Source organism: Mus musculus, chromosome 4, assembly GCF_000001635.26.
Source record: "Mus musculus strain C57BL/6J chromosome 4, GRCm38.p6 C57BL/6J".
NCBI lineage: Eukaryota > Metazoa > Chordata > Mammalia > Rodentia > Muridae > Mus > Mus musculus.
Genome location: NC_000070.6, coordinates 40,820,360 through 40,847,074, shown reverse-complemented (window position 1 = coordinate 40,847,074; position 26,715 = coordinate 40,820,360). Strand labels below are relative to the sequence as shown.

The window sequence follows — 26,715 nt, the reverse complement described above, 5'->3', positions numbered from 1 at the left end:
TTGTAGGTAAGTCCTAGGTTTGGTGATCTTCAACTCTGAAAACATGCAAATGAAAGCCACATTCTTTTCACCTAAGATAAGCCTGCCCTCCCGTTTTCTACTCGTCTTCCCTTCTTGTATGTTTAAGAAAAGAATACAGCTGATAACTTGTTCCTGGGTTGTTTTATTTTATTTTATCTGGCAGTGTCTTGCAAGGTAGCCTAGGCTTTTAGCTCCTGCCTCTCCGTACTCCGTGTACTGGCTAGTTTTTATGTCATTTGACACATACTTGAGTCATCGGGAAGAGGAAACTGCATGTAAGAAAATGCTCCCACTAGATTAGCCGGTGAGTAAGCTTGCGATGCATTTTCTTGATGATTGATATGTGTGGGAGGGCCCAGTCCATTGTGGGTGTGTGTGGTACCACCCCCTGGACAGGTTGTCCTGGGTGCTATAAGAAAGCTGCCAAGCAAGCCATGAAGGAGGAACAAGCCAGTAGGCAGCCTCTCTCCATGGCTTCTGCTTCACTTCTAAGATGAAATTAGCCCTTTCTTCCCCAGGTTGCTTTTGGTCATGGCCTTTATCAAGCTATAGGAATCCTAACTAAGACACCCAGCATGGCTGATGTCTTAACCAGAGGAATGGACTGATCTGAGTTCATGCAGTAGCCTGGTGATTATCCTTTTTCATTTAAGGTTCTCTTACAATCTGGGTCCTGCATCTTTAAAAAAAGAAAACCACAGAGGTGAGATAGGGCTATCATTCAGTGGAAGGGTGATTGCTAGTAGGTGTGAGGCCCCAACACTTTGAGAAAATTAATAAATAAAACTAACCAATAAATCTCAAGAGCGGTATCCTCTTGGTCAACAGCAAATGCCATAACTTTCTTATCACTCGACTGTTAGACACATAGATGTGGTTTTTGTTTTCCTGGTGGTGTAATGAGCCTTGGGCATAGAGTTGTACGTGTGTGTGTGTGTGTGTGTGTGTGTGTGTGTGTGTGGTATCTGTAGAACATTTTCCAAAAGAGAAAAAGAAAAGAGTGAATTCTTTTTGAGAAGCATTAGGTGTCAAGCCTTCGTACAAAGGGTTAAGTGCATTGGGAAATTACAGGTTTGCATGGTGCTGTCAAATGAATATCACTTATGTAGAATGATACGTCTAGAATTCTAATCAAAAGGAGAATAGGTTGAAGAAGCGCCTGGGTGGGGCCAGAGTACAGCCCCAAGCAGACCTTTAGATCTGTCTGAGGAGGGATCTGCTGTAAATAAAACCCCGTGGAGATGGTGCTTCCTCAGTCAACTTTCTCTAGTTGTTTCCTTAGCTGTCGAATCGCTGGATAGGTTTATATAGCCTAATATGGCTCCAGAGCTGAGTGCTGGGTACTCACCAGTGGGCTAACCCAGTGCTACTGACATCATCGAGATGTGACACAGACCTCTGTGGGAAACGAGCCAGCAAATCAGATTCTGAAACACGTGACATTCTTTCTCTACTACCACAAGTTCCTGAGTTCCAGGGAGGGGCTCTGGAGTGAGAATCTTACGTTTCCGGGAATTCTCTTAAGGGAAAAGCCCAGGAGAGCAACAGAGGCTGGCTTTCTATGCGGACTTGGGGGATTATGTCAATAAGGCCTCTGGCTGCTTGTTGCCTGGCTGTTCCCAAGGAGTGTATTTTGAAGTTACTCCATTTTGAATGTCATCAGCAGAGCTAGATTCTCGTCTGAGGGAATGTTGGGTGTGGAGAATCTGCTGGGGTCATTTGGCGCCGAGTCTTGGAAGTTAGAGCAAGGTTGCATTAAAGGGAAGGGACAGGATTCTGCTGGACCAGCTTGACTCATGCAATGTCAGGGTCAGGCTCCTTCCTGCCTTTCCATATGTGCCTGGAGGGGCCTGGCTGGGGCTTCAGTGAATGCTTGGCCCAATGACAGAGTTCATTCTAAAAAACGTCTGTAACATTTTCTTTAAAAGTTCCTTCCTGTTTTGCATAATGTCCTCTTGCCTTTGACATCCTGAAACCACAGAGCTGCTGTTGGTGTGACAGAACAAGCAAGACAGACTTTTTTGTGTGGAAAAAAAGAAAGACTAGACTTCTAAGGGAGACTCAAAGAAGCTGACATTTGTGTTAGACAAGCATGGCGACATGGCCTGGAGCCTCTTACATTCAGGTAAACACTGTAAAAAGCCCGAGGAGAGGCCCTGCTGACAAGCATACTTAGAAAGACCCCAAGGAAGAAGACAGACATGGACTCACTTGCTTATACAGCAAATTTTTAATGAGAATCTATTATAATACGAAGTGCACGAGGTAGGCACAAACAAGGCCCAGGCCTCTGTTACAGAAGAGTCCTTTCACCATGGGTGAATCTTGGCCAGCCAGATCCTGAGGCCTTGATGCTCAGAGGCCTAATGGGCAGAGTGAAATGGGTGGTCTGGACTAGGGCCAGCCTCAGAAACCAAGGGCCCCTAACACACACTGATTCTGGCAACCCTGTCTCAGCCTGTCTGAACACTCTGTGGTGTTGTGGTGGGCTGGGGTCTATTGCTGGAAATAGCCCATGGTTTCTTCTAGTTGCTGTCATACAGCCAACTGTCCAGCTGTTGCCTCCAGTTAGCCATAGGGTAGAGAGGAGAGGAAGTGCAGGCGGAGGGAAGACAGTGAAAGAGAGGCCCTGCTGCACTGCAGGCTGCGCTGGAGGCAGCAGGAGGCCAGGGGACCTCAGCGAGGCAGTGAAGGGGAGTTCCCAGGCAGTGAAGGGGGAGTTCCCGGGAGTTTGCAGAACCCATGCGTGCATTGTCTGTAGAGGGCAGAGGCAAGCCTGGAACACCAGTGGATTCTGAGTTCTCCTTGTGTGTTAGACCAATTTAGACTCCTTTAGGCCTTTCTAAAGTTCAAGGGGACTGTCTTGCTCTCCTTCCTAAATTCTAGCGTGGCCTGTGTGTAGAGACTGTAGCTATAGCTGCAGTCTGAAAGACCTCAGACATTCTTGGTGCCGTTCACTACCCACTGTTTCCAGAGCATTTGTGGTGGGTGAGGCGGCAGCTCCCTAGGAGTTTGTCGACCCTGTCACGGTAGGTATGATGACTGAAGAGGTGCATGACTGGCTCGGAATGGAACAAGGAGCCCAGAGAGATGACCCAGGGAGCAGGCAGGCACTGCTCTTCCAGAAGCCCCGAGTTTGGCCCACAGCCACCTGTAACTCTAGCTCCTGGGATCTGATGCTCTCCTGACCGCTAAGGGTGCTTGCAGACACAGTACACTCTCACACAGACACACAGACTGAAAAAACAAGTGAGGAATGTCCCTGTCATACTGGGCCGCTGTGAGATGTGAGAAGGTTGTTACTGTCTCTGGGCCTCAGTGTTCTTACATATAAAATGGGGATAATAATAGTATCTACTTAAGAGATGAGAGGTTTAGGGAGTGGCCATGAAATGGCCTAAAATACTGCCTAGGACATGTGAAGCTCTGATTATATTATCGTCAATAGTAGAAGTTCTATATAGTCCCATGAGAATACCCGAGGCCACAAAAATTGTACTGAAACCCATTTGTCCATAACAAGCTTTATTTTATAAATCAAGCATAGTAAAAGACAATAGCAGTAAAAATGGAGCAATTTTATAATTGTTACCAATATGCTATAATGCAAGTTATTTAAGAACAGTGAATTGCTTCTGGAATTTTCCACGCTGTATTTTCAGACAGTGGATATGAGTGGGATGGGATGGTAACTGAACAAGGCAGGGATGACTCTGACTCTGACTTCTGATGAATTTGCCCCCTTGTCAGGAAATTGAACTGGGGAGCCTTGTATATTCTAGACAAGCATTCTACCTCTGAGCCACACCCCCAGCCCAGCCTCTTGTGTGTGTATCTGTGTGTGTCTCTGTATGTGTTTGTGTGTCTGTGTATGTCTATGTGTGTGATTGTGTGTGTGTGTCTGTATGTGTATCTGAGTGTGTCTTTATGTGTCTGTGAGTGTGTGTGAGTGTGTGTGTATTTGTGTGTCTGTATGTCTTTATGTGTGTTTGTGTGTATCTGTATGTGTCTGTGAGTGTGTGTGTCTGTCTTTGTGTGACTGTGTGTGTGTCTGTATGTGTCTGAAAGTGTGTGTGTGTCTCTGTGTCTCTCTGTATGTGTGTGTGTGATTGTGTGTGTGTCTGTGTGTGTATCTGTATGTGTCTGTGAGTGTGTGTGTCTGTGTGTGTGTCTCTGTGTGTCTGTGTGTGTGATTGTGTGTGTGTCTGTATATGTGTGTGAGTGTGTGTGTGAGTGTGTCTCTGTGTCTCTGTATGTGTGTGTGTGTGATTGTGTGTGTGTGTCTCTATGTGTATCTGTATGTGTCTGTGAGTGTGTGTGTGTCTGTGTGTGTGAGTGTGCCTCTGTGTGTGTGTGTGATTGTGTGTGTGTGTCTGTATATGTGTGTGTGATTGTGTGTGTGTGTCTGTATGTGTCTGTGAGTGTGTGTCTGTATGTGTCTGTGAGTGTGTGTGCTTGCGTCCATGTGTGGAGTCTATCGATCAGTGTTCTCTCTCTGTCTTCCTCAGTAGTCCCCACCTTAGTTTTGGAGAAGCTCACTCAGTGCCTGTAGTGCTCGCTGGCAGGCTGGCAAGCTGTGGGGATCCACTGATTTCATTCTTCTCAACCCTGAGCTTAGACATGTGCCACCATGCCTGGCTTTTATACGCTGCTGTGGCTCTGAACTCCGATTTCCAAGCTTGCAGAACAAGCACTTTACCACACCGAGTTGGCCCAGCCCATTACCTTCCAAAGTGTAATTTTGCCTATAATTAACCTGATTCTTTCATTGTGGCTGCCTAGTATCTTTTTAGCTTTTTAAGATTATTTTTTAATTAAATGTCATTTATTTATTTATTTATTTTTTGAGGCAGGTTTCTCTGTACTCCTGGCCGTCCTGGAACTTACTTGCTCTGTAGACCAGGCTGGCCTTGAACTCAGATCCACCCACCTTGAATGCCACTACCATCAGGCTTAAGTTTTTTTTAATTACAAAATTTTACAATTTAAGAATTTTCTCATATGATATACTCTGGTTTTCATTATGTAGCTTAGGCTGACCTAGAAATTCGTAATCCTCCTGCCTCAGCCTCATGCCTGTTTACTAACCTTACTGCTGACCCCTTAGTGTTCTTCATTCCAGGTTTCACTGTCATAATCTTGAACACATTTTGAATTACTTTCTTGGGATAACTTCTTGGAAGGAATCTGTAGGCCAGATATGGTCATCTTGATGACATGGGTTCAAACTGCCACATTGCTTTCTGAGATGATTGGTGTCATTCAGAGTCTCTAAATTTGAAATCCCTGGCTTCTGAAGAATGTGGAGCTAAAGAGAATGTTGAACCTATCTTGAGCCTCATGTGAACATCTCCAGTCTCTCCCTCCCTCCCTCCCTCCCTCCCTCTCTCTCTTTCCCTCCCTCCGTTCTTCCCTTCCTCCCTCCCTCCTTCTCTTTTTTTCCTCCCTCCCTCCCTCCCATCCTCTTTTCTTCTCTCTCCTTCCCTCCCCTCTTTGTGTGTGTGATTTCCCAAGTGAGTGAGACATGTTGTTCCTCACAGTAATTCCCTCTAGGCTGTTCCTGCCCAGGTATTCTGAAAAGGAGTCTGTTGATTCTTTATACTCCATAAGTAGAAATGGTTTATATAAATTAAGAATGACCTTTCCTCCTTCCTATATGTAAAGCCAACTCTACAGAAGAGGATCACATGTTGGCTATCCAAGCCCGACTTTAAAATAATATTGATTAAGCCTTTGTGAGTTGGCTGCTGGTAACACACCTGCATGCAGCCACCCATAGATACTGTTGTTAATAGCTTCCGATAGATTAGTCTGAATTCCTAGTCATTTAACCTAAATGGACAATTCCCATATGACAGCTCAGGTGTACAGAACCTAATAACAGTGCCCAAGTCAAAGAACACTGAAATTATATTGGATTAAAAATAAGTTGATGCAGTTGCCTAAAGTCCGCAGATATAAAGGGCTAGTATTTTCCTTGCACCTGCCTTTTACTTGGCTTACTACCATCAGAGTATATCATATGAGAATATGAATTCAGTAGCTGATGCGTGTCAGGAGAGATCTTTTGGGGAAACTAATAAAACATGCCTAATTGCATAAATGGTAAAGTGATTTCTAATGACCCCAAGTTTATAGATCCAGGAGATGAGGCCACTCTCAAAAGGGACGCTGTTTTTCTCTTCTAGCCTCTCCCTGTATCTTCTACTAAATTTGCAGTTCCCTTCTGACTTAATAGGGCACTCTGGGTTCATTGAATCAGGACAGAGTTGATTTTACCTATGTGAAATGGGATCACATCTTAGAGTGTTGACAAGAGGACTCAGTGGCACGAGGCATATAATCAAAACTGTTCCTTGGGCACAGGAAGTGTGCACTGAGTTCCTTAGGCTGGCACAGTAAAGTCACTTCTAAATAGAGAGATGTGAAACTGTGACCAAAGCTTAGGGAAGTGGAAATCGCAGAGTTGTCATCTCCTGGCCAGTGTACAGACCTACTCCAGGCCATGAGAAGAAGGGCTTCACTTTGTGGAATCCACACTGGAGACATCCCTGGAATGTGTGCTTCCCCCATGTGTTAGGTGTGCCAGGTATTTGTAGCTGTCAATGCAGTCATCTCTAGGTGGACCCAGTTTGTCAGTATTCAGAGCACACCAGTTGAATGTTTTGGGAATAAGCCAGAAGGGAGTGTGGGATGTCTTGTGGAGCGGTGAGAAGGTGTGTTGTTATAATTTAAAATTGGGTTGGAGAGATGGCTCAGCAGTAAAAGCACTTGCTCCTCTTGCAGAGGACCATGGTTTGATTCCCAGCCCCCACATGGTGGTTCAGAACCATCTGGAAACTACAGATGCAGGAGATCCGATGCCCTCTTCTAACTTCTTGGGGCACCAGGTACACACACATAGTGCACATGCGTACTTACAGGTAAAACATTCATACACATCAAATAAATCTTAGAAAATAAGAAAAAAATTAAAATGGAGAATTCTACAGAGAAACCCTATCTTGAAACAAACAAACAAACAAAAAAGGAGGATAAATATAAGTCCCATCAGTTAGGCTGTACATCTGGAATGTTGTACGTGGGGGCTGGAGTTGAAATCCAGAATGCCCAGTTCAGAAGTCCGCTCTCTTGCCAATGTACTGTAATCTCTAAGTCTTCGTTTATCGTGAGATAAAATGAAGGGTTTGCTTGAATGCTCATTGGACTATCTTCCTGCCTGACGTTGCCAGTGTAGCCATGGTTAGCTAAGAGGCTTCACTGTAAGATTCTGGAGTGCTTACTAATGTCACCTTGTAAAGCGGGCAGAGTTGTCAGTGGGCCCTGAGAACCAGATTGAGTCTTAGCTGAAGAAACTCACAGCTGCCCTGCCCTCACACAGTGCTGCCATTTACAGACTCTCACCTGGGAGAAAGATTCTTTTCCTCTCTCCCTCCCTCTCTCTTACACACACACACACACACTCCACTCCATGTAAATGTCTGACGGCGCCGGGCTGCGATCATAGCTACCCATGGTTGCTTTGGGCAGACACATCTGCTTAGACTCATGTGGCAAACCCGCTGCCTAAACAGGAAGGCAGAAGCTACAGATCAGTTGATAAGTGGGTCGGTGTGAAAACCTACTCGGTAGGAGCCATTCTGAATAGAGAGCCCTGGACTTCGACCACACCTGCGTCAAGCATGCATGACGTCATATATGCCGACCATTCCCTACATGCCAGGCGTGGGGAAAGTTCATTAACTCCCACAGAGGCTCATTTTCTTGCTTAAGTGTCCTGACTAGAGCCTCTGTTATAATCCTGAGTAGGTATGGTGGAAGAGGATATCCCTTTGTTCTTGCCGAGCGGGGAAAGACTCAGGTCTCCACAGTTAAAAACTGTGCTGGGAGGCCAGGTTTCCGTGGCTCATACCTTTAATCCCAGCGCAGAAGAGGCAGAGACAGACAGATAGCTGGGAGTCTTCATAGTGAGACCCCGGCTCAAACAAACAAGCAACAAACAAAAACAAAGAATTGCGCTAGGGGGCTGGCAAGATGGCTTAGCAGGTAAAGGTGTTTGCCACAAGTCTGACAACCTGATGACCTGAGTATGGAAGGAGAGAACTGACCTTCTCAAGTTGTCCTCTGACCTCTACGTGTGTACTGTGGCACGTCTCTCTCTCTCTCTCTCTCTCTCTCTCTCTCTCTCTCTCTCTCTCTCGCGCGCGCGCGCGCGCACACACACACACACACACACACACACACCACATACACACACCCACCTCCCCACACACACCCTAAAACAAATGTTAAAAGGTCAAAAAAGAGCCGGGCGTGGTGGCGCACGCCTTTAATCCCAGCACTTGGGAGGCAGAGGCAGGCGGATTTCTGAGTTCGAGGCCAGCCTGGTCTACAAAGTGAGTTCCAGGACAGCCAGGACTACACAGAGAAACCCTGTCTCAAAAACACCAAAAAAAAAAAAAAAAAAAAAGGTCAAAAAAGAGTGGTGAATCCCCCTCCATTCCCAGTCTGGTGCTTTTGTCATTGAAAGGCTGAGGGTTTTGACAGTGCTTGTTAATCATGTGGCTTTATTCGTTTTGTTTCTGTTTTTACTTTTTTGTTTTTCCTTTTTGGTCCATTCTATTGATGTAGTGCACTTTTCATGTCGAATGACTTTTGGCCATTAAGGCAACCTTGTATGCCCAGGATAAATATTACTTGGTTATTGTATTTAGTGTGCTTATTTTTTGCTTGCTTGAGTTTGATAGTATGTTGTCTTAGCTTTTTTAATTATGAGAGATTTGTCTGTAGTTTTCTTTCCTTGTGACACCTTTGTCTGGTTTTGTATGAGGATAATAATGCCTCAGAGGACGAGGCGGAGAATATCCCCACCTCTTGTGGTTTTGAAAGACTTGGTGTCAGTTCGTCCAACCCTTTTAGCATCTGGTAGACTTCTCTGGGGAAGCCACCTGGACCTGACTTTCTGTTTATATAGAAAGACTCACTCATCTTTTAATTTTATCTCTGCCATCTTTAGCTACACAGGCATTCTGGTTTGTCATCTTTCAACTGTGACTTTAGGTTATTTTCAGAATCGGGAAGGGCTCCATCACTCCTGAATTGGCTCCCCAACATTTTAGTGCTTGTTACTGGTGTTGGATGGAGGGCAGAATGGCTGCCAATGTGCTGCGGTTTCCTTCTGTCATATCCATTGGGCCCTCGGAAGTACCAGACTCTGCCAATCCACCCCGTTAGCCAGTGGATCAAAGTTCAGCTGTGAGGTTTTATATTTACGTCAACAGAACTGCCTTCCCCTATAAGTTCTGTCGTTCTAGGGAGTCTGGGAAGAAAGGAAAATTAGCACTGAATATCTCTAAGTGCCAGGCACTGTGGTGAAAGTCTGTGTGTTTATAATTATCCCCACCCTTTGGGGGAAATTAGAGATAGCTGCATTTATAATGGTTCTGATAGCTTAGTATTGCTTGGAATGCACAGTTGGCTGATTGCCCAGATGGCCTATTAGACTTTCTACAGTCTAATGTTTGGTCCTAGGAGGAGGGTGAGAGTACACGTAAGTAGCATTGTAGGTCAGGAAACTGCATCAGAGTTTCAGAACTGATAAAAGGACTGACTGATTTAGCAGCACAACTTTCCATACGTATATGCCAGAATGCTAAGTTGCTGTTTTACCGGAAGAGCGGGAAGAGTAAAACTGACAGCAAGTGCTTTGGAGTTCTGTGGCTGTGGCTGAGTGCACAACTTTGATCCCAGCACTTGGGAGGTAGAGGCAGGTGGGGATCTCTGTGAGTTTGAGGCCAGCCTGGTCTACAGAGCAAGTTCAAGCCCTGTATAGTACAGGGATACACAGAGAAACCTGTCTCAAAAAAAAAAAAATCTGAAGATGCAAACAGCCCTACATAGAAAGTCAGAGTTTACTCAGGGACCAGAAGAGTCAAAAGCCAGAGTAGAGAAAGTTCACTCGGGCCACTGTCTTAGAGATCATTGTGCAGGCCTGGAGTCTTCCTGCATCCCAGAGCCTTACACATGATAGGTAAGACAGCTGGAGAAGGTGTGTGTGTGTGTGTGTGTGTGTGTGTGTGTGTGTGTGTGTGTTTGTGAGAGACAGACAGACAGACACAGACACAGACAGACAGACAGACAGACAGAGAGATGTGTGTGTACATGTGTTTGGAGACCAGGTCTCTGCTGTATGGTCTTGGCTGGTCTAGAATTCATGCTCCTCAGTTCCCTTGTCCTGTCACCACCATGACGAGCTCCTTAGGAAGATTTGTCTGTTGTGCCAATACTGCGGTAAAAAGAAAACCAGAAATCATGTATTATATTCAGCCTTTCCATTTGACACAATATCTCAGACTTCCTTTGTATTTTGACGGAACCTTGCTGAAGACTACAAGCCAGTTACTTTGTAGAAGTTTCCTCAGGTTTGCTGTTAGTTCATGACTATTCTTTTTGTATATTTTGCTTGGCCGGGGTCTCACTGTCTAGTTCAGGCTAGCCTTATACTTGTGTTCCTCCCGGGCTACTCCCTCAGCCTAGGCTTATGCAACTATTCCGTGATTCCTCCCACTTTTCTCCACTGGATTTGTTTTTTAACATCTGTAGGTATTTATTTATCCCTGAATCAGTTACTGTGGTGGATGATTTCTTTGTATTTGTTACTTAAAAGATTTCCCCCCCCCCCATCAATTCTCTCTTTTTCTCTACTCTTTGATTTACAGATCATTGCAGAATATGAATTCTTTTTAAAATTATTTTTAATTATAATATAATTACATCAATTATATTATAATTAAAGTATAATTTCAATGAAAGGGAGAAACCCTTCCCTTTCCTGCCTCCAAACTCACCCCATGTGCTCCCCTGCTCTCTTTCAATTCATGGTCTTTTTTTTTTTCATTAACTGTCATTATATACATATGTATGTATGTGCACATATATTCCTAAACCTGACCAACATGCCAGACTGTTGATTCTTGGTTTTTACTTTATTCCGAAGCTTGCCATCCCAGGTTTACCGTGGGATTTTCTCCCACTGGCTCACTCTTGCATCCTTTTGATATCGTCTGTCATTCTTGGAGCAACTTTTTTCTGGAAGGAGTGAGGTATTCCAGGAGGCTGCTCTTTCCTTGACTCTGCCCTGGCACCAGCCATTTCAGTGAGCCTTAGTTCTGTTCAGGAGAGAATATATGTGGAAAACTAGAATTAGCTGCCAGGGATGGATTCACTTTGGCTTCTAGGGTCCATCTCTGTTACCATGTGTGCGCTTAGCCTGTTGATTCTGACTGCGCAGAGACACTCCGTACCTACTCTGGGTTCCCCTGCTGTCTTTTCCTTAATGGCGAATATGCAGACTGCTTCTCACACTGCTTGCCCAGATGTCACTGTGCAGAGCATCCTTGTACAAGACACTGGGGTTAGAGATGTGTGCTCCAGCCCCAGCTATGTGTGGGGTTTGAGAATTTGAACTGAAGGCCTCATGCTTGTGCAGTCAATGTTTTATCCACCGAGCCATCTCCCCAGCTACCATGGGGTTTCTAGGGGGCCTTCTCTCTGGGGTTGACAGCTAAGGGCAGGTACACGTTATACAAATCCGGGCTAAGGGGAAAAGGAGGTTAAATCTCTGCTTAGGATGGCACCAAATGAAGTAGAAATTCATTCTTGGAATTCCTCCACAAAGATGAACACCAAGGTGACTGACTAATCGGGCTATAGACATTCTTGACCTTCAGGCACAGACTCTTGATCTTAGAGCCTAGGGTCTCTGTTTTCAACGCCGGTGGAAACCTTTTTACCTTTGGACAGAAGTAACTGTCCGTTTACTCCAGTTCTGGAATCTCCAAGACGTTTCCCTGCACTGTCTTGCTCCTACTACCGCCACTGAATTCAAGAGCCAAAACCAACAGTTACACCCGAGAAGAGTTTAGCTCAGTAAAATCAAGTAAGACCCAACTTTCTTGCTGCCTCCCTCAGTTTACTCCCTGGAACCTGAGACTGAGAAAGATTCGAGACAGAGATGGGGCATAGCATGGGGACAGCAGAGGCAGACTGTTAGGATTGCCTCTCCTCCATGTTGCTGTCTCATGACTATCAGATCCCCAAATGTTTATTAAAGGCAAGAAGGGCAGCTCTTCAGATCCAAGAGTGCTCCTGAGCTACTGTGTCAGCCCCTCTTGTTCTAACTCCCTTCACACAGAGGAATCATGGTATCTCCTCTGGCCCTGGGCAGAAGTCTTTAGGGTCTGACTTGAGGTGGGTTCTGACCCTTCAAGGTAACATAACCTGGTCATAACTTTGTTTCTTTACTTAGATTTCTAAGTTTTAATGCATTTAATGACAGTTTCATGGATTGACTGGCCAAAGCTGAGGTCTTTCTGGTCATCCGATGGCCTGAATCAGACTTTGAGACTTGGAGATTGGGCTCATTCTCACAGGAAGGGGTAGCATAGGGTGAAGAGCCTGGTTTGTAAGGTAGTGTGAGCCTCGATGAAGAAAGGCAGTGCATCTCTTTAGGTTAGTCTATCCTTTGCCACAAACTCAAGTTGTAAGTAAGCCTGTAGCCTGGAGAAAATTTAAATGTAAAATTTAAACTTATTTTGAGCAGTATCAGCAGCCTGGCAACAAAGGGCTTGCTGAGGCATAGAGAAATGAGTGGCTTTGCGATACGAAACCCTGTCTCAAAGCAAAACTAAATCCAATCAACCAGTCAGGCAAACAAAACCAACCCTAGCACTCATATCAAGATGCAGTTTCCTGGGGCTGGAGAGATGGCTCAGTGGCTCACATTAGCTGCTCCTCTTCTAGAGGACCTGAGTTCAATTCCCAGCAAACACATGGGGACTCATAACTGTGTATGATGCCAGTTCCAGGGGGATCCAGTGTCCCTTTTAGGGTCTCTGGGGGCACTAGATATACATGGGGTACACATACATGAAAATAAAACACTCATACACATACAATGAAAGAAACTTAAGATAAAAATCAAAGATGTGGCTTTCTGGGCTCCTCAGAATGTGTAGGTGAGCAGACACACTTCGCAGCTGACTCTCCCTTCACTTGAGTGTGATAGGTGGCTTTCTCTCTCTAGCATTTTGAAAGCCAACCACAGTGCTTGAAGGTTGGGGAGCTCTTCAATGATGTGCACAGCCATGTGTCACCGTGTGAGAAATGGCGGGTCCATGAACTTGGTGGCTCACTGTTGGTGAAGCTACTTTCTGCACATGGAAGGTTACAAAGTGGGGCTCTGTGGGCATGTGACAAGGCTGTCCCAAGCGGAGAGATGGACAGAGGAGAAACAGTCTCCAAAGTGATGCAGCTTTCTGCTTGACCTTCTGGCCTTGCCTTGTCGAGATTGGTCTGACAGGTTCCTTTATTATTATTTTTTTTTATTTTGATCAAATACTTTTTTTTTTTTTTTGGTCTCTAAGTGTAGAGTTCTTAAACCACAGATGTGTTCTGTTTCCTGTTGAAGATGGGCTCCCCACCCACTCCGGCTCCAACAGTGGATGCTGAGATGGCAGAACAAACAGTGGCTGTGGAGCTTGTGTTCTCTGCATGTGCCCGAGATGCTATGCAGGGAAAGAGAATGGTTTCCATAGCCCGGTCCTATGGTTTGAACAGGAGGCGTTGGACACACCTAGAGTCCCAGCACTTAAGAGGGAGACTCAGACTCAGGTTCAGTGCAGGGTCACTCAGCATCACAGTGAGTTTGAATCTTGCCTGGGCTGTCTGAGAGTCTGTCTCAAAAGTAAAACAAAAACTATATGATCTGATTCTTGCTTTTTTTTTTTTTTTTTTTTGCATTTTTGTGTGTCTTTGAGTGTGTGTTCCATGGCACACTTGTGGACACCCTATGGAAGGTGGTTCTCCCCTCCCCCATTGGGCCTGCATCATGAGGCAACAAGAAACTTTACCTGTCGGGCCATCTTGCCAGCCCTTATGTGAAATCTTCATATTGGAAGATTTGTTTTTTCTTTGGAACTGAAAGCCGGGATCACTTTTCCTGGATTATAATGGAAATGATTTTTGGGTTTTTTGTGGTTTTTTTTTTTAAGATTTATTTATTATATGTCAGTACACTGTAGCTGTCTTCAGACACTCCAGAAGAGAGCATCAGATCTCATTACAAATGGCTGTGAGCCACCATGTGGTTGCTGGGATTTGAACTCAGGACCTTCGGAAGAGCAGTCAGTGCTCTTAACCGCTGAGCCATCTCTCCAGCCCCCTGAAATGATTTTTTAGTTCAGCTTTAAAGACGTGCTTCAAAGGTACAATAAAATGACACAAAGGTATGATTTAAGAAGTACATTTTGGCTGGGCGGTGGTGGTACACGCCTTTAATCCCAGCACTTGGGAGGCAGAGGCAGGCGGATTTCTGAGTTCGAGGCCAGCCTGGTCTACAGAGTGAGTTCCAGGACAGCCAGGGCTATACAGAGAAACCCTGTCTTGAAAACCAAAAAAAAAAAAAAAAAGTAAATTTTGCTGGGTGTAGAGGTACACTTTCAATCCCAGCGTCCCGTAGAGGCAGGCAGATCTCTGGGAGTTCCAGGTCAGCCAGGACTGCAGAATGAGACCCTGTCTCTAAAGGGGACGAAAAAGATAAAGCATTTACAGTGCCTTTGAAATCTTTGTGAGTTTACATTTTTTTAATTAAAAATTTAAAATGACATTCTATTTCTCTGGCGTGTGTGTTGTGGGAGAACATGCCATGCTTGCGCGTGGAAGTCACAACTCCAAGTTCAAATTCACTGAGCCATCTCACTAGCCCAGGTCTTAAAAAACAAACAACAAACTAGCATGTAGCACGTTTCCTAACTTATGTGACGTGTGCTTGTGTGTATGTGTAGCACAGGTGTAATGGTCAGGGGACACCGTGGAGGAGTCAGTTTACTCCTTTCACCATGTGGGCTCTGGGGATCACGCCAAGGTGTTTAGGTATGCTAGTGAGCACCTCACCCTCTGTGCCCTCTGTCACATTGGCCCTGAGTTAGATTTTAAAACTCAGTAAGAAATGCTTCGAGGGTTGGAGAGATGGCTCAGCGGTTAAGAGCACCGACTGCTCTTCCTAGAGGTCCTGAGTTCAATTCCCAGCAACCACATGGTGGCTGACAACCATCCCTAGTGAGATCTGATGCCCTCTTCTGGGGTGTCTGAAGACAGCTACAGTGTACTTAGATATAATAATAAATAAATAAATAAATAAATAAATAAATAAATAAATCTGTGGGTCGTGTGAGCGGGGCCGGAGAGAGAAAAAAAAAAAAACAAGAAAAGAAATGCATTCACATGGGAATTGAGAGTCCATTCTGATGTTCACCCCATGTGTATCAAGTCTTCACTTGGAGTTTACTGATGCAAGTTTACTGTGTTTGTCAGTAGCAGAGCAGCACCAACTGTGTGCAGGGCCAGTTGGGTAAGGGTTTTGTTTCTGGTTTTGAGTGTTTTGTTTTGTTTTGTTTTTTGTTTGTTTTGGGGTTTTGTTGGTGGTGGTTTGTTGGTTGGTTGGTTTGCTTGGTTTGTTGGTGTGTTTATGTCTTAGAAGAAGAGGGAGCTCACTGGCAAGTGGATACAAATCTGTGATGATTCCTTCCCCAAGGGGCACCAAAGGCCCAGCTGTGCTGGTCACTTGTCTGCAAGGCTTCCCTTGACTCTCTTCCCTGGCACTGGTGTTGATGTCCCCACTCTGTGGTGCCACTTCACCGTGCTCACATTCCCCACCATGCTCTACTGTGCTGGTCTTCCTAATGCTTTGTCTTGTGCTTCTCCTCAGCTGCCACACTGAGGGCAACTGGCCACTTCTTCGTCCACCTTCTGTATGCCTGGTACCACTTGGTACATGGTCATTACTAAGGAGGTAAATGTTTGAGTGAATTTGGCCTTGTGAATATTTTGAGTATTTTGAGTACATGGACGAAAATAAAGAACCAAGCTCCTGGGAAGGCCTCCTGGGTCATGTTAGAGGCATGAATAGGTTTGGTGACAACAGTTAATCAGTCAGTACACAGACCTAGAGAGCTTGTCGTCCTCAAAGGACTGAAGGAAAGTTTTGGGGTGAGGTCTCTGTAGCAATTAGCGCTCTAATTTCTAGTTTAAAGATCACCTGAGTGTTGCTTTGATTTTTTGTTGTTGTTGTTTTGTTTTGTTTTGGTGGTTGTTTTTGAGATAGAGCCTCAAATAGCACAGGCTGGGCTTGACCTTCTAATCGAGTTGTACTTCCCAGGTGGTGAGATTATTGGCTTAAATCGTTAGCCCTGGCTTAATAATGTCTTTCCCAAGACCAGCCATGCTGTTGGCTAGCTTCTGGTGTATTCCTGCCCTTTGGAATCGCAAAGGCACAGAGAGGAAAGATCCAATACACACACACACACACAAACACACACACAAACACTCAGAGTTTGTGGAACAGTACCTCACTGGGGGAAGAGGTCATAAGAGGGCCTAGACCATGAGATCTGAGACCTGGCCCCAGAAGACAAAGACCGAATCTCGGCTCTTAGGGTGATTGCCTCCTAGCAATCCTGTATGCCTACTCCTATATATTCCTCAAATGGTGGAGATTCTTGCTCAGAAAAAATTTCAGAAGAAATTTAGGGACCTGACCCTTGAATATCAAAAAGGATATTTTAAAAGTAAAATTAAAAAAAAAAAATCAACCCACTGTCAAAATCCAGCATGGTTTCTTATTTTCTTAGTGGTAGGAGGAGACATTTGAACACATTGGGAAGCACTCAGTCGTGGAAGAAAGGAAGGCTCTGCTAGTGCTTGTGTTCGCTTGAAAGACATGGTTTCAGCATTTCTTAGTCTGGTGAACTGTTTTTTCACAACTGAACCTCGGGCTAAGGATTATTTATTTCCTGAACCACTCACTGACTGCCCCGTCAGTCAGGAGTCAGTGAACTGGATGTTCCAGTCTGTTTTGCTGAGGCTAGAAAACTGAACCAGTACCCAGCCAACTTGCAAGTGAGGTTCGAGCCTGTATTAGGGTTGGCTTAGATTAGCCCTGTTTTAAAAGAAAATAAAGGCAGAGTTCACAGGTGGGTTCACTGATCTCACAGGTGGAGGTCTGTGAAGTCACACATCCAGGCTAAAGCAAGGGGGTTTTAAAGAGCTTAGGCGAGGAGCAATGATGTGCTAGCCAGGAGCTGGGGCGGTATACATACACAGTCGGAATCTGAGCCCCTGGGTGTGCACTCTTGGGTGGGTTGCCGGAAATGCGAACGAGCGATGTTAGCCTGGAGCTTTCTCCAAGAGGGTGGGGCAGATGGGGTTTCTCAGTTTGTGCAGGAGCTGAGCAGGGCTTCCAGCCTAACAGTCAGTATTGTTGTTTTGTTTTTTTTCAAGACAGGGTTTCTCTGTGTAGCCCTGGCTGTCCTGGAACTCACTCTGTAGACCAGGCTGGCCTCGAACTCAGAGAGATCCACCTGCCTCTGCCTCACGAGTGCTGGGATTAAATGTGTAGCCACCATGCCCGGCTTAGTTCTGCTTTCCATACATACGTGGGCCTATGTGTGTTTGGCTTTGGTGTATCTTTCTTTTTTTATTTTTTAAGATTTATTTATTATCTATATATGAGTACACTGTAGCTGTACAGATGGTTATGAGTCATCATGTGGTTGCTGGGAATTGAACTCAGGACCTCTGCTTGCTCCAGCCCTGCTCACTCTGGTCCATTTATTTATTTATTGTTATATGTAAGTACACTGTAGCTCTCTTTAGACACATCAGAAGAGGGCATCAGATCTCATTACATATGGTTGTGAACCACCATGTGGTTGCTGGGATTTGAACTCAGGACCTTTGGAAGAGCAGTCAGTGCTTTTATCTGCTGAGCCATCTCACCAGCCCCTGGTTTATCTTTCAAGGAAGCAGTGGAATTTACAGAGTTGAACTCACACATTGAAGTTATTGAGCAACTTACACAAGAGGCCATGACCTGAACTCCCAGCCGTGAGGTCCACGTGGCAGTGCTTGGGCCTGGGGAGCTGAGGACAGCTCCCATCTGTGCTTGTGTAACCCTGCTTCCCAGCTTTCAGAGCCAAGAAAACACACAAGCCAGCCCAGCGGGGCTGAGAGCCTGCAGAAGCACACGCACGCACAGCGAGAGTGCCTCGGCCCAGCTGAGGATTATCATCAAGTACTCAGGCCTTCGCTGTCTTTCGTCCCTCTTCCTGTGTTCATGGGCAGTTCTGAGAACTGGTAGCCAAGACCCCTGTTTGTGAATGGTATCAGTCCTTGCCTGCCTGGAATCTTGGAACTTTCCTTTTTTTTTTTTTCTCATCCTTTTTTTGTTTGTTTGTTTTTGTTTTGTTTTGTTTTGTTTTGTTTTTTTGAGACAGGGTTTCTCTGTATAGCCTGGCTGTCCTGGAACTCACTTTGTAGACCAGTCTGGACTCGAACTCAGAAATCCGCCTGCCTCTGCCTCCCAAGTGCTGGGATTAAAGGCATGCGCCACCATGCCCTGCTTTATCATCCTATTTTTAATGACAGTTCTTAAATGCTTCAACCTTCTTTGTAACCCACCACCCACCAGAGGTTGTGGAAAAGAAAGGATCCGGGAAGTGGACCTGTTTAGAAAGGTTCTTTGGAGCAACTCCCGTCTGTGTTGTCTAGAAATCAGCAGTTGAGTTCCCAGTTTAGCAGGCAGCGGCAGCTCGATCCTCTCGCAAACACTTCATAGATAAACCAGCAGTCCAGTTTGGTAGAGCTGGGTTAGCAACAGCAGTGACACAACCTAGCAGAGACAGCCAGGCCTCAGCCTCAGCTTGAGTCAGCAGGAGGGACCAACAGAAACACCAGGAGAAGTTCTTAGCTGTGCCTCTCTCAGAGACGTGAGACCCACAAGCATTGCACAGCTAGCTGTACCAGCAAGCCAAGCTCTGTCTCCGACACTCAGTGAAGTCCTATCTATACCCTCCACACATCACGTATGTCCTCTGTGCCTCGCCTCAGCATGTGCATCCAATCAGCCCAAGTCCTTGGAAGCAGCAACAAACTGCTGTACACTGCCAGAAGTTTTTTGGTGCGTTTCTCTCTATGACATCCCAAAGAATCTTTCATCACGTGCCCTTTCACAGGCTTGCTTTAGCAGAACGTCCTCTCCTGTGCCTGCTTCAGCGGAAACATTCCTTCACGTGTTTGCCCCAGCATAACACCATCCAACCGACTTTCTAAGGAACCCTTGAGTGTCCACCTCAGAGTCTAGTTCCTTGGATTTTTCTCACTGCGGTATAGCTGGGTATGTAGTGGAGGCTAGCCCCTACAGTATGGCAGCAGGTCTGCGGCTTCCTGGCCGACACTGGAGCCGAGGAGGCATTCGCCTATGGGCCTGCTGCTGCTGTGCCCTCTTCACTGGAGAGGCGTGAGCTGCATAATTTCTGGAATGGGGTGTCAGAGGTGGGGGTGGGAAAGAACTGCCCCAGGGAAAAGAGTGTGGGGTGAGGTACTCGCCATGTATTGGGGGCATGATGAGGTGAGAGAGCGGTGCAGAGGGGAGCAGGGGCGTGAGAAAGGCTGATCAATGGCCAAGCTCTGTGGAGCCATTGAAAGAGCACCATCCTTGGGCAACTGGCGACCAGGGTGTTTTCCTTTTAGATTTACTACATATCCATAGAAGGAACTTCCGGGAGGTGAGAACATTCGTGATTCGGCTCTTCTCCAGTTCCCTCAACTCACCCTTCTTTAGCTGGCATACAAATTGGCACTCAGTTGATACCCAGAAAACACTGACACGAACGCTCTTGACTTATCAATCACAAGGAGCGTTTGAATGAAGCAAATGTTTCAGAATAAAGGCTGGTTCTGCTCTTGGTAGGGTCCCAGGGACTTGGTCAGCATTATTGATACCATGTGTGTGTGTGTGTGTGTGTGTTGTGAGTGTGTGTCCAGGAATGCATGTCACATGCATGTATTCATGTGACAGAGGCAGACAGAAACACAGAGAGAGAGAGAGAGAGAGAGTATTGGAGTTGAGTAGGAAGAGGTGGGAGTGGAAGCTAGGACTGCCCATGTCTTCTTCCTGGCTGGTTAGACAGCAGTGTTGCTGCCAAGGGATCGCTGGAGGGCAAATAAGTTAGACAGTAAGTGCCGAAGGGTATCCTGAATAGTTGTTACTTGGGGTAGGTTAATTCAGGTGTCTGTGGCACCTAGGTAGCTAGCAGAAAGGTAGGGAATGAAAACAGGATTTGGAGAGTGGTGGTTCACCTGGGTGAAAGGGACAATGATTGTTACCAAGGAAAGAGGCTGAGAAAGCATAGGTGACAAGTAGGAGGGGATATGAGCGGGCATGGTGCTGCGTAGTTAAGGTTTATTTCTTGCCCTTATACCCATCTTGGACATTCATTTCTTCCTTTCTGCTTGGCCATTCATGCCATCTTGGGAGCAGGAAAGATGGAATTAGGATTTTCAGAAGATCCTAGTTTGGGGTTTGTTTTTCCTGGTTTTAACCAGTACTCTGAGCCTGTCAGGTCTAGACTTCATCTGGTCCAATATATGTAGCTTATGAATGGAGTAGATGGAAATTGTTCAAGGATCATCTAGTGAGTCACTGATGCGGCTGCACTAGGGTGCAGGCTCCTCTCTCCTATTCGGGGCTCTTTACCTCCGCATCCTTCCGCAAGGGCAGCCCAGGACACTTTTCGCCCTGCAGGTGTATACTTGTGGAAGCTTGGCAGACCACATGGGAACCCCTGTTTTCTGGGTTGGTTTCAGAAGGTAAAAGCACCTGGTAGGAAGGCAATCCGGATGCCTCTTGGGATCTTGTAAGTAGGGTTTATGTTTTACACCTCTACAGATGGCGTGGGGCCTCCAACTCAAAAGGGCTGTGCCCTGAATCCAGACTGTGACCTCCCAAGATAAGCAGGGACTCTGAGGACAGTGTTAGTGGTCACCTGGTACAGCAGATCTCAACCCTATCAAGAGGATCTCCTGAGGACACTGGCCCAGTCTCAGTCCAACTCAACTGTTCTTGAAGAAAGAAGAACCCAGTGGTGGATCATGAGCCCTACTATACCTTGGCATCCCCCAGAGGTCTTGTCTTTGGGTTAGGGAATGGAGCCCCTAAGCCTGGTAGATCTCATGGACAAGAGTGGGGCTCTCTAAGGGACCTTCATTGTTTGAAAGTTTCAAGGCTTGTGAAAACGAACCACCAAGTTCTCTATTGCCCAGTTCATCAGTAAGAGTTATTTGGGGTCTGGAGAGACAACTCCATCAGTAAAGTGCCTCCCTTACAAATACAAGGACTTGACTGCAGATCCCTAGCTCCTAGGCTTGGCAGCATTCATCTGAAGCTCCAGTGCTGGGGCAGGGAGCAGAAACAGAGACAAGCAGATCCCCGGAGCTCAGCCTGGCTAAGTCCTTGAGCTCCAGGTTCAGTGAGAAACCTCGTCTCAGAAATGACAGTGGAAAGCAGTCGAGAGGAAAAAAACCAGTGTTAACCTCTGGGTTCAGACCCACACCCCTGTACACACACATAGGAACACACACATACACAGCACATGGACACATTAAATCCAGCATCTCTTGAGCTTTTTGTTAACGTCTCTCCCAAGAGCAGCTGAGTTGGACTGAGACTGGGCCAGTGTCCTCAGGAGATCCTCTTGATAGGGTTGAGATCTGCTGTACCAGGTGACTACTAACACGGTCCTCAGAGTCCCTGATCACCTTAGGGCATCTTGGGAGGTAAGAGCTGAAACAATAGCCGTATTGTTAAGAAGTAGTTCTGCAAGACTCATGACCTCCAAAAGGGAGGTCACAATCTGGATTCAGGACACAGCCCTTTTGAGTTAGAGGCTGTGTCCTTCCTTGCCTAAGCTCTGTGTTTCTCCAGAAAGTCAAAGGATGAAGGCCTGCCTGTCAACGCAAAAGTTAGTTGGTTCAAGGAAGTGGGGACGGCTAAGGAAATAGGCAACCAAACCAGGGAAGATGGCTTGAACGGTGTGGGCCTGTTCAAGGCCCTTGGCCTCCTTTTGTGCCAGGTCACAGAGCTTTCACCACGAAGGAGAGTTGATCAGAACTGTGTCTCAGAAGAGAATGAACTAATGGGAACAGGTCCTGTGGTGAAGGAGCAGGGACATAAGATTGAGAAGGATCCCAGGAACGGGAGAGAAGGTGGCAGCTGTCAAGAAATGCTTACAGACAGGGGACAGGCTCATGGCTTCCTTTGCAAGAGGTAGATTTTAGGGAGGCAGCTCCTCCCTGGGCATGTGAGGAGCTCCTCCTCCTCCTCCTCTTCTTCCTCTTCCTTTTTAATAAAAAGGACAGATTGGAACCTGCAGAGGGGTGGACAGAAGTGAGTGTTTGTCCTTCGTGTATTTCAGGTGACTGATCTGTCCCACCTTCTGTGGCTTCCTCCCTGTGTTCTAGTGCCTGGTTTGTTTGACATGTAAAGCTGGCCACCGCAGAATAACAGTTCCCCAAATGACAACATCAGTTCAGCGATGATATAGTTAGGCAGTGGTGAGGTAGAGAACTTTGAGGGGCTTCTTGGCCGCACAGTTTTTTCAGTGCCCTTGTGTGCGTTCCAGAAGCAGGATTTAATCTGCGCGGCTCCCATCCTGACTTGTCCTGAGCATAGTTTTTCTACGGAGCATCTTGCTGGGACTCATGTTTCTGGAACCTATATTGAAGATGTCCAGGGAGCATAGAGTATTGTGAGCCTGGGCTTGCAATCTTGGGTCTCTGCCTGGACCACTTTGTGCATTCCACAGGGTCTTTTCTTCCCTCTGTCCCTGACCATGTCAGAATCTGCTGTCCCTGAGTCTTTTGAGCCAACCACTTTCTTACTGACCCATTTCTCTGACTTCTTCTTCCTGGACAGGAACTCTGGAGCCATCCTAGCCTCAATTCATACCGATACTTTATTGGCCACTATTTCTAAGCTTTTTTTTTCTTCTTTAGATCTTTCTAGCTTGTTCTTTTTGTGTCCCCTCCTTTTCCTCTGGGATCTTATGACCGCCAGCCTTCTCTTTTGAGTCCCTTTTATTCCCCCCCCCCCCTGCTGTCTTCATTTTGAATCTGATTTCCTCTACGGTGATTCGCCCACACCACACCTGCTCCTTCCCTTTCCCCAGTTAGATCAGGTTTAGAAAGAGCCGTGGTAGTCGTATGTCTAAAACCACACTGATGGCAGGTGGCAGAGCTCGGGATTTTCTGAGAAAGTGTTTTCTCATCTGTGCTCACCGGTCTGTACCGCAGTACCCCAGCTCTGGGAGTTTCCTGAAGTGACTGATCACACTAGGGCTGGGCATGAATGCCTTTTCTACATCACCCTGTGTCACCCTTCTTCCAGGAGGAACTGTCCCCTCTGTAGCTGTGGTCTGGTCAGCTAATGCAGTCTGCGGCAGAGAGGCCCTGTGGCTGGCTAACTTCTTCCTTCCCCCTCTCTAGTTGGCCCCATGCTGATTGACTTTAATATTGCTGTGGATCTGGAGCTTTTGGCAAAGAAGAACCCAGAGATAAAGACGGGCGGCCGTTACTCCCCCAAGGACTGTGTCTCTCCTCACAAGGTGGCCATCATCATCCCATTCCGTAACCGGCAGGAGCATCTCAAATACTGGCTGTATTATTTGCATCCCATCCTTCAGCGCCAGCAACTCGACTATGGCATCTACGTCATCAATCAGGTGAGGTTTGGGAAGTGGGACAAGGGAGGTAGAACGCAGGCACACAAGTGTGTGCTCAGTGAGCGCCGAGGGAAGGGAGTGATCTCGGTCTACAAGGATGTGTCAACTCTGTCACTGTTGCTGTCCTTTAAACAGTGCAGCGAGCTAAGTGCCAAGCGGTATGCTCGCTTGTTGATATAGCTCTGTTAGCCAAGAGAAATAGATACGGTGTGCTTGGCCTTTTAAAAGTAAACTTCCAGCAAAAATGAAAGAAAAAGATATCTCCAATGATCGCAAAGTAAAACACTGATTATTTACCATTTTTAGGCTACTCTAGCTTTCTTCCTACTCCTCCTCCTCTTCTGCTGCTACTACTACTACTACTACTACTAATAATAATAATAATAATAATAATTCCAAAACAATCCATTTTTGTTTCAGATTTTTTTTGGCAACTTTGAAATTTATCCAGCTGGGTGGTCAGTATCATTCTTCAGGGACCATCCATAAGAGACCATGTATGTCTCTACAGCCAGCCATGGGTGAGAAGTCTGGGGGAGTCCTATTCTAGAGCCTCAGAGAGTGATATGGACTAGGCTGAGTTTCCTGCTGTACCTCAGATTGTGTGTGTCAGGCTCTCATCTGCTTAGGATACAAGCTGAAAACTTAGCCAGCCTCTATCACCACAACCCAGATTCAAATAGATCTAAAGCGTTTTAAAGGTTCTTTTGAGGCAGGGTCTCACTGTGTAGCCCTGGCTGTCCTGGAGCTCACTTTGTAGACTGGGCTGGCTCAGTCTCACCGAGCTCTGCACCTGCCTCTGCCTCCTGAGTGCTGGGATTAAAGGTGTGCACCTCTGCCACCTGGCTCACAGGCTATTTTAAATTGTAAACAAACTGCTTTGTAGCAAAGTCTTCATCTACCTAGTGTGGGCTGGAAGCTTCAAGGTGGCGGCATCTTACACTTCTTTAAACATCCCTGTAGCAACTGAGGCAGCCCTCAGATATCCTAGCTTCCCTAATGCAACATAAAGCCCCCTGACTTTGATAGAAGCAAAAAAAAAGGGGGGGCTCAAAATGTATGTTGAAGTAAAGGGGCAGTCTTTCCAAAAACACATTTTAATGAAACTTGGCACCTAGGCAGGTAAGTCAGACTCATCAACACACCTAGATTACAGAATATACATGAATTTCAGTATTGGGGACAAACTTGAAAAACCAAAGTTATATTCATGGGGAAAACAGTTGTGCTCATTAAGCATACTGAAGAAAAGTAATGTTTTTCGTTTTTTACTTAATTTCTTTAATATTTTTAAGTTCTTGGTGCATGCCTTTAATCCCAGGACTCTGGAGGCAGAGGCAAGTGCAGAGAATTTGAGGCCAGCCTGGTCTACAGATCGAGTTCCAGGACAGCCGGTACTACACAGTGAAACCCTGTCTCAAAAAACAAACAAAATGGTGTGATTGGATGGATGGTGACTGTTTAATGCTTTTGAAGCTCAGAGGAAGGAGAGAAGGCTGTGCCCCGATATATCTAGTACAGGAGTTCCTAAATGTGTGAGGAAGGCAGATCTCACTGTTCTAGAATCTTCCATGTACTGACACCTTGTGACCTCCGGAAGTGTTTCCTTAGCTAGTCTAGACAGCTATTTTCCAAGAATCATCTCCAGTGATGAGTGTCCTGTGAGTCACGTTTTGGAGAAAACAACCCTAAATTACCCGCCGTCTGCTTCCTCCTTACTTTCCCTGAGATAGGAACTCCCCGTTCTCTTTCTCCCCCACTTGTACCTTAGTATCAGAAAAGGACTCTTTTTTAGGAGCTGGGGGTGTCACTCAGTGGTAGAATGCTTGCCTAGCATCCACGGGTCCTTAGCTTTGAGTGTCAGCCTTGAAGCAAAGAGGAGAAACAGTGTACTACCCTGTCACTGTTCTCTAGAGCTTGCCTAGACCCCAGAGGGCAGGGATAAAAAAAATTCTGCTCTGAGTCAGGGACAAGTAGAGAGAAGAACTGGTCACATGAATAACGCTGGGTTGCAACTAAGCCCCAGGTAAGATTCCTAAGTTCAATAATGTCCTCCCACTGGGCCACAACAGCTCTTCTTGAGGCCATGTATCCTCTTCCTGGCATGTTTCTCAAAGCCTGGTATCCAGGGCTGTAAGTGAGCCCCATAACCTGGAGAGCCACTTCCCAGTCTGTGATCATGGGCAGGCCACAGAAGCCCTTGACTACTTAATAAACACTAGCTGTTATTTCTTTCCTGTCCTTCTTGCCTGTTGCCTCTGCCTGGGACCTTGCTGGTAAATTCCTTATTGTTCTTCCAGCCTCCTGCTTTAGCCCAATGAAGCACCAATATCAGGGTCTTGCCTCCCACCTGTTAGGGCCTCTATGGGGTCAGAAGATAATGAGTAGCCGGTGTGAGTCAGAAGACAGGCTCTCAAGAAGACTCAGGGGTCATGCCTCATAAACTTTTTTAGGAGGAAGGTTGTGTCCTAAGTCCACTGGGTTTCTATGGTTTATACTTGCTGTTAACCTTGTTCAGTGTAGGCCCCTCCAGCCACTATGAAACTTAAAGCTCAGCATGAGTGTTCTGGAGGGGAGTGTGGGAGGTGCTCCCCCATTGTTGCAGAGAGGGGCAAGGGTGTCCTTTGGGGTTCTGTCTCTCCTCTTGCCATATGTATGCAGGTCTTGCTAGAGTCTCAGCATATCCTACTTGGTGTCATGGGTCCTACTCTGACACTTAGGTATCAGGCTAAATTCAGCCCTGGGGTAGACCTTGGTATGGAAATGAATGTCAGGGCGTCATATAACAAACAGGGAGTGTGTTCTGTCACTCACACTTCAGTCAGGAAAGCCAGGTAATAGTCAGGCTGCCACCTGGTAGCACCAGCCTTAAATGAAAAAGACAAAGGAAGAAAGAAAAGCAGAGGTAAGGAGCTTTAGAAAGTATCCATCATAAAAATTACAGTCGGTCATAGCCACTGCAGTGCTTTGCCCCCGAGTCAGCAGCTGAGAGGCAACTTTCCCAGTGTCACAGTGCTTCTGTCACCTTTGGGTCCTCATCTTTCTGACTCTGTCCGTGTCACGTCTTTACCTTAAAGCC

At 46.2% G+C, this 26,715-nt stretch overlaps 1 protein-coding gene across 3 annotated transcripts in view; it reads left to right on the top strand.

Annotated features, from left to right (window-relative positions):
- B4galt1 (UDP-Gal:betaGlcNAc beta 1,4- galactosyltransferase, polypeptide 1) overlaps positions 1-26,715 on the top strand; it is a 49,383-nt gene that overhangs the window by 6,910 nt on the left and 15,758 nt on the right. For all 3 annotated transcript variants that reach the window (NR_165793.1, NM_022305.5, NM_001378519.1), the window contains exon 2: positions 23,401-23,636. Coding sequence is in view for 2 of the 3 variants with exons in the window: in NM_022305.5 (NP_071641.1) it covers positions 23,401-23,636 (236 nt within the window). In the remaining variant the exon portion in view is untranslated. The remainder of the gene's footprint in view (positions 1-23,400; positions 23,637-26,715) is intronic.